General features: G+C 37.9%; 1 protein-coding gene across 1 annotated transcript; it reads left to right on the top strand.

The window, feature by feature from the left end:
• The first annotated feature begins 5,418 nt into the window (after nucleotides 1–5,418).
• LOC108973238 lies at nucleotides 5,419–6,523 on the top strand. Its single transcript, XM_018940329.1, has one exon. It carries the CDS (start codon nucleotides 5,500–5,502, stop codon nucleotides 6,394–6,396), a length of 897 nt encoding a protein of 298 aa, XP_018795874.1. The 5' UTR covers nucleotides 5,419–5,499; the 3' UTR covers nucleotides 6,397–6,523.
• The last annotated feature ends 1,787 nt before the right edge of the window (nucleotides 6,524–8,310 follow it).

Genomic DNA, 8,310 nt, shown 5'->3' with positions numbered 1-8,310 from the left:
AACACTCGTCCGACATGCGTTTGGACCGTGCGAAAAGCTGTATTGAAGCAGAAGGAGACTTTTTTAAATAAAATAAATTGATTTTGCCGAAAAACCCGTTTGTTCTGTTATTTTTTATTAAGGGCTTGTTTACTTTGGAACGCACCTGGTATATATATCTTTATATATGTATAAAAATTAAGTGTTACGGTTTGTCCGTAGTAAACTTCTAAACTATTGAACTATTGATTCGAGTAAAATTAAACACATTGTGTTCAGTTTGATCCAACTTAAAAGATAGGGCAGTTTCTATCTCTATTATGTTAAAAGCAAAACAATTCATAAATAAAAAAAAAAAACATTTCTCAACCCAAGCAAGTGTTCAAAGTTCGAAAAAACGATAATATCCTTTACAGCTGTATTTTTTATAGCATAAAAGGTTATTAAAAGATGTTTACATTGATTTTTATTGGTAAGCTTAAATGGCATTTATCGCCCTGCTTCTTAAATTGTTTTATATCCATCTTGGACATTTGTGTCAACATTAACCCAAGAAATTATTTGTAGAGATCTGTTTGTATCCCAAACTTACCGTGCGATTCTGTGCGGTGATACAGTATCAAGTCTCTAAATTTGATAGAGACAATTTTTGAGACTTGAGACGATTTTGCTATTCTGTAAATGACATCTATTACATTTAATAATTCAGAGATGCTTTTAAACTTGGATGAAAATAAATATGTCGATAACAAAAATTAAATTTTCTATAACATAGTCAAAAAAGATAATTATCAATCAAAATAAAATTATATGTTGATTTTGTTTCATAATATTTTCGAAATTTTTGTAAAATTGATTTATTTTTAACCTTTTTAACTTTGAGTTGCTTACAAAATATAAAAAAATGACAATCGATTAATATTAATAATGATCTCTGCTCAGTATATTCAAAATGGCAGACAAGAGTTCTTTTTGCTTTTGTGACTTGCTAACTACCAGGTCTCAAATTTGAGGCAATATTTTGAGGCTTTTTAGCGAATAGTAACTAGTCACAAATTGAGATTTTACCACAAAATGTCTCAAATAGGGGCTAGAGACTGGTTACAGAATCCCGCTATTATTCTCAACTGAAAATGTCACTTTTTGAGCAGAATTCTCGACATTTGCGGGAAGTGTTGCTTTTCTTTTTTAATTCAAAGAAAAGTGCGGTTGAGGACCCGTCCACGCTTTACTGAGAATCACACATACACAGATAATACTATTACTCTACTACGAGTACTACCATCTATATGATTTCTATTGGGTATTAAAAAATATAGAATTTTTGTAAAGCAACCTGTGTTAGTTTATAAAAAAATGCATCATAAAGCATTTCGTGTGTTAATTAAGCATTGCTTGTTGAGGGAATAATGGAAAACACTTTTGGACCGTTTTTATACAATAAAGTCTTAAATTTACAAAAAACCGGCGAAAGCAAATTATTTTACCTAATACATATACATATATGTACATCAGTTTTTCGATTTGAACAATGAATTCGGAGATTGTAGTCGACAACTGAGCAGCTTTTGGGAGAGAAAAAAATGTGTGCGAATTTCAGATCGATGTCTCAAATTGAAATCCCAAAAACTGAGGGAATGGTTCACGTTTGTAGAGACATACGGCCGGCATGGCTAAATCGATTCAGCCATCGCTCTGATTACTTGAATATACATTTTAAAGAGTCTCGGATGTTTCATTTTGTGTGTTGCAAACTTCGTGGCAAACTTAATATATTCTCTTCAGTGTATATTAAAGAGTAATTGTAGTTGTGAGTAAAATACCAATGGAAAATTACTCAAAACTTGCCATTTATTTCTCACACAGTACCATTCTTATCGCTGCTTTCTACCGTTTCTTAGTTCTTGTTTGAGGGAACTTAGCTCTCTTGTGGAACAATTTACTCCCTAAAGCTACAACTGAGTTTTTCACTTTAAGTAAATATAAAATTGGATAATGTAAAAAAATTGTGGAAACTCTTACAAATCTAATACTACTTTCTTATTTCTTTTATGTCGCTTATACAGTTGTTTGTTCGATTTCACACTTTTCACGTTTTGCCAAATTAAAGACTGCTAGCAATAGATAAGATTAAATATTATTAAGCATGTGTTGAAGGGGGTGAACAGGCTGCCGAATGGATGTTAAAGACATTTCTTTTATTGAGCTTATTGGCGCAGCTCCCTGAGGTGCATTACGAAGAAAGCTAGCGCGCACTCTACTGGCTAAAATTTTATGACGTTTAGGTATGCTCAGAACATATTTTTAATGGAACTCAACATTTTACTAAACAATAAAACATCCATTGCACGAATCACACAAAACCAAAGTGAGAACAAAGAAAAAACCGCAAACTTGTATGCACGAGTGTGATTGTGCCTTTACAAAGTGTATATATGTTAGTGAGTGTGCATGTGAGTGCTGTAGAAAACTTTTCTTTCAAACACTTTTTATGGCTTGTCAAAAACCTATTTAACGCATTTGATGAAAATGATTTTTATAGCGGTACTTTTTATTTTACGACCACACAAGAAGGCGAAAGTGCTGCAGCAGCGCAAGGAGGGGCATCGAAGAACAAGTGTACCGCGCACGAAAAGATGCACTCCCACCAAGCCAAATGACACGGTCGTAAAAAGCCGAACGAAAATCAGGTGACACATCAGAAATTGCGACTCTGTTTTTCGCATAACAGCGCAATGGTTGCGGGTTTTTGCTTAGAAGAGATTGTAGCAAATACGTATGTGATGTAATGCAAGCGGAGCCAATGTGGATCGGTGGTGTGGAAATTAACAAGCAGTCTGAAATTTTTCTTTTTGAGCAATTCTCTTGAACTTTATTTAAATTTATGAATTTTACATGCCTCGGCAATTTTAAGGCTTCTAGGTTACTTTATGCACCAGCCTCTATTTTACAAGGATTCTGTAAGCCATTTGCCGTTCTGGCTTCGCTCCTAAATTCTCTCATTGTCAAATTATGTGACATCTTGGCAACGCTGACAAACTGCCTGTTACCTTAAATTTCACTAAAGTCAGCCAGTCGGTAGTGTTAGTGAAGCTTGCAAACTAAAAGGGCTCTTATAAGCGGGGTGGAAGGGTTTTAAAGTTATGGTATATTGGTAGAGCTCACTTAGGTGCCTTGTAGGGATATCGCGACTTAACATATTGCTTTTCAGAATCCAATTGCGGAATATTTTTGTCGAATAATCTCAAATTCTCATATAAGTATAACTGCCTGTAAAGCTCAAGCCAACTCCATGTCATTTTTGAATATTTGGGGTCGAAACTAAAGTTGGGGATAATACAATAGCTTAAGAGATTTGTAAAAATGAGTTAGGTCCCTTAAAAATCAGAACTTAACACAACTCCATAGAAGTACCTCTAACTCCGTGGATCTTATAATCAATTTTCTGCAGGCCCTGCATGCTTAAATGAGTTTCTCAGTAACTTGTGCGTGTGAACTGAGCCAAGCGGAGCACGGAAGCGCCCCAACCATGCCACATCGGTAATACGAAAAGTGCATATGTGGTTTCTTGTTACCTTGCCAAATTCATTTGACCAGAAACTTAAGTTTCATTTTGGAAGCACGCCAATTGGTAAAGACTTCGGCATACACACACACACACATGTGCACATGTGCGGAATTGCAGTGCGTAACGTGTGCAACGCATTAATAGCTTTATGTATTGTCTTCGAGCTACTCGGCGCTTTTAGGGGCCTCGCCGTTAGTTTTTGCTTTTTATGGATTTTCGTGAGACAAAAAGCTTCTGGCCATAAATGCACACATCGGGGAGATCAATGTCAAAAATTTAGCCGCCTGTTCATATGGATGTGTTAACGTATGGAGAACGCTACACACTTACATACATATATAGTATGATTACCGACGGTCTATACCGAGCTCCGTTCCAGCTCTTTTATTCTGGAACGCAAATTCTATTTTGTATGCACTTTGTAATGCGATTATGGAAAACTTATAGCGACACCGTGTCCAATCCGTCTGGCATTGTTAGAAGATTACGTAAGCAAATATTGTGTGTGTTAATCCGTAATAGATATAGCTTATAACGGCTAAAACAGACAAGAACGGTCTCATGGCAATGAGATCTGTATGTGCACATACATCGCCCCGAAAATACTACCAGAGCTTTCTTAAATCTTCTTACCAGAAAATTCTTTCCATCGATACTTGGGGGTATCAGCTTCTCCACTTGCTTCTCGCTTAGAAATCGTCAACAGGAAAGATCAACTGTAGCAAGAGTCGCAGTCAGAAGTTGCTTGACGATATTACTTGTGATCTTGATTTCATCAGATGGATCTTTTCTCCACTTACTGCAACTAATTCTTCTTTTCAAAACCAAGGCGATTCTTAAAATAACTGAGCTAGTAAGGAAGAGCTAAGTTCGGATATAGCCAATCATTTTACATTTTTGCAACTTGCAAGGATTAAAGTCAGGGAATTACCTTTCAACTCATTAGGGTTGTTAATAATATGGGGTCTAGGACGAGCTTTCTCCCGATTTTATTTATTCTAAGCACAAGTGTACACCGTTATAAGAAAAACACATTCTCTCAATTTTATTAACCTAACTCAAATATTGACCGATATACGGGGTTTGTCCGGAGAGTAATAGGACTGATTTACTTCCTCTGCCACTGTACTATGGAGAGTGTGCGCACCGACTGAGTTCGGTAGAGGGCGTTCCTACCTAACGAACGAGCGGCTGGTAAATTGCCTCCGAGCACCTGAAGAGTCAGAATAAATTGTTGTGAGTCGTGCAAGCCGCAAATGCGGTGTTCATTAGAGTTGAGGTGCGCGATTAAATTCTGTGTGAAACACAGAAACGTTTCATATGATCAAGAAGCAGCCTATTTGAAAGTTTATAAATACTTGTTTTAGATTAATGGCATTTTGTGGGTGTGGCAGAAGTGCAATTATGTCAATTACTTTTGAAACCATCAACCATCATCATCTTAATTCTTACTCAAGTTACAGCTTGTACGGGTGGATGGACGGACAGATAGTCACCCAGATTATAACTCATTTCGTCATTCCGATCATTTATATATATATGTTTCACCCTATATTTATCGACCTATCGAATGGGTATCACCTACAACAACCGTTAGCTGAACAAAACTGTTATTCTCTGGAGCATTTGAAGAACTAAGCATACACTAAAGGTGAGAGGAGGAAGAATTGGAACACATAACGCCTCGTATGCACACTGGCTTATATATACCGGAAAAGCACCCTATATTACATTTACTACGCATTCCAAGATGAGAGACTTTCAGTTTTTTTTTTTGCACGAAATGACAATTCAATCACAAATTTTGTTTCATTTAAAAATTCTAATTCATAAAAGATTTTTTTTTTAAGTTTAACGAAATAAAAGCAAAAATAAAAATTCAATTTACTAGAAAAAGAGAGAGAGAGAGTAAAAATAAGGCCTTTAGTAAAAATAAAAATTCCAGTTCAGTAATGGACACGATAATCGAGCATATTTTGAACTTCTTGCAGTTCGATGTGACCAGCATTTTCGGGAAGGGCAGCGAGTGTGGACTCTGTTGCATGAGCTTTTCTACGCCGCGCTTCAGCGAGTCGGCGGAGCGATGCATTGCAAATGTTTACGAGCCACGCCCCCAAATCACAAATGGCGATGAAATGATGGACTGTGACGGGGACAGCTTGGATGTGAATGAACTGCAATTAGAGGCATTCTTGCGAGAGCTAGAACAAGTGGAAACGGAAGAGGAGGAGACGGAGACGGACACTCAAGGCTGCGGCACTGGCTCGATTCCGCTGCAAGAGAGCAGCAACGAAAGTCTCATAGAGAGTGACTGCCTGTTGGATAAGCCCAAGAGTGAGCAGCAGTGTGCGGAGAGCGATAAAAACTCGTTGGAGGCTGATGACGAGTGCACCTGTGAACTGGTATGCAAGCAGGTGGTGTCCAAAATAGCCGATAAATGCTCATCGTCCACAATGTTGGAGCTGCGAAGTATTGAGGAGCGAGCCAATAAATTGTGGGAGGCGCTCAACTCGAATGTGCGCAACAACACGAGCTCCAAAATGCCCAACTGGTGGGATTTGAAGACCTGGCAGAAGCTGCCATTCTACTGGGCGGCACTCTCGAATGACATACTCTGCGAGGATCCTTTCGAGAACTTCAAACGCTTCTACATGGGCAGCAAGAAGGCCAGCAAGCGTTGTGCCAAGCGTCAAGTCGAGCGTATGCTCATACTCTGGCACCGGCTGTGCCCCAAGCAGCGTCTGCCATTCATCATGGAGGCTTTCATCAGCAAGGTTGGTGCGGGGAAGGTGAACATCAGCGATGAGCACGAAATCCAACGTATCATCTGCGAGCTGCAGAACAAATGAGCAGCGAGACCTCGCCTTGTTTCGCTTTACGGTGAATTTTTGTGTAGCGCTCTGTGTATGTGAATGTATGTGTTGTCAAAATATTTTAATTTAAATCGAAGCAGTGGAGGCGGGTATTCTAAATAAATATGTGCATTATGTGATGTGTAGAAATAAAGCGTGTGTTTTTTATTAATTCCCAGCGAACTTCATTGCTTTGTCAATAACGCATGCCTCGTGTTATTGCTTGTGATCGATCAGTCATCACAGCGCGATCGCTGCTTGATCGACCACATGTGGGTGGCGAGTACTTGATGGCACATAAAATAAATAACACTCTGAATATAATATATGTACATACCACATTTATGTACGTATGTATACAAAAAAAGCAAAAAAGGCAAGTGAATAATAGTAATATTTATGAATATGGTATAGAGTTTTAGTGAGGTCGGGCTTTAGTTCAGATTATGTTTAATGAGTTCTAAGGTCCTGTGCGGTAAGTGAGTCCTCCATTAAGTGTGGAGTCTCATATTTTCTATAAGTTATGTTTTGGTATATTTTTATATTGTTTTCAACTGTGTGTGTTCTCTAATCTGTCATGGAAATATTGTCGCTTACAATTGATAAACTTCTTGTTCTTGACGAGTGTACGAGTAACGAGGTTTTCAATAAGAATGTTACAAAAGTAGAGCGATAGGCACAGCAAACGACGCTATATTTATCCCTCTCTCTTGACATTTCTCTTCAGTAAGGTTTGCCATTTCATCACGGAAAGACATTCGATCCAATAACACATCAAAATTATTAAAGAGCGTTACTTCCAATTTATGGTCGTCATAATCGTCCTATCAGATCCACAATTGAGCGTCTAGTGGAAAAATTTTAATCCACAGGCATATTACAAAATGTTCCTCTGCCAGTGACACTGCTTGACTACCAGAATGGTTGTATATTCGTAAAAGTGGCTGAGCAACAACTTGACAATGATCCGTATTTTCATCGAAAAAACATTTTCAGCGATGACGCTAATTTCTGATTGAATGGGCCGGCGGCATCATTTTCTCGTACTTCTTCCAGTGAATGTCACAATCGTTTTATTGAGAGTCGAGTTTGGTTCACGATTTATGCTTGAAAAACATCGAAAATTGGAAAGCGTGCACTTGGTGGTCGAACTTCGACGTGATAGATAATTTCATCTATTTTGGAATCAGCATAAGCACCGGAAGCAATATGGGCTTTCAGATCAAATGAAAAATAACACTCCCCCTCAAATGATTATTGAAGCATCAAAACGCATAAAGACGAAAGTTATGGCGAGATGACAGGTCTAAAGCGTCTAGGTTTAAAACATCTCGTCATATCTGTACCTGGGGTATTGTGCACAGACCCTTAAGCTTTGAATGGGATTAGTGCTATATCTGTCAGCGCTAGAGGAGAAATAACTATCTAATATCCGTTTGGAAGTACTAAATGAAGAAACACTCGCCTTCCCTTAGTCTTGAGCTGACGTACCTTTTGTGAATAATTGATTTAATCGGCTTGTATGAACATTTATGGTTAATGCGTTGTTCAAGGCGAATAAAGTTATTTACTGTAAATATGTATCCTTAAGATGAAAGGAATGAAAGTATTTTTTGTTACGTTTTCTACCTTGTTTTTTTTCCCTGCTCCGATGAAAAATGGGAGATAAATAAAAAATTAAATCACGGTGTTTTCTTAAATGCCACTTGCGGCCGAATAAAGATATGGCAATGACAAACGTACAGCATTTTTGTGAATAGAGGTGTTTTCGCTGTTCTGTCTTCTTGATTGGCCGGCACTTGATGGTTTCGATTGCTCTATCGCGCGATGCCTTGTGCTAAGACGTTATTTTACTCGGTTTACGAGAAGCAGATGTTGTCCAAATGTTTTCACTGTTGTTGTTTGTTTTGC

This window comes from Bactrocera latifrons, unplaced genomic scaffold (genome assembly GCF_001853355.1).
Source record: "Bactrocera latifrons isolate USDA-ARS-PBARC rearing strain unplaced genomic scaffold, ASM185335v1 scaffold_11, whole genome shotgun sequence".
Lineage (NCBI taxonomy): Eukaryota > Metazoa > Arthropoda > Insecta > Diptera > Tephritidae > Bactrocera > Bactrocera latifrons.
This window is presented reverse-complemented; position numbering and strand designations above follow the sequence as displayed.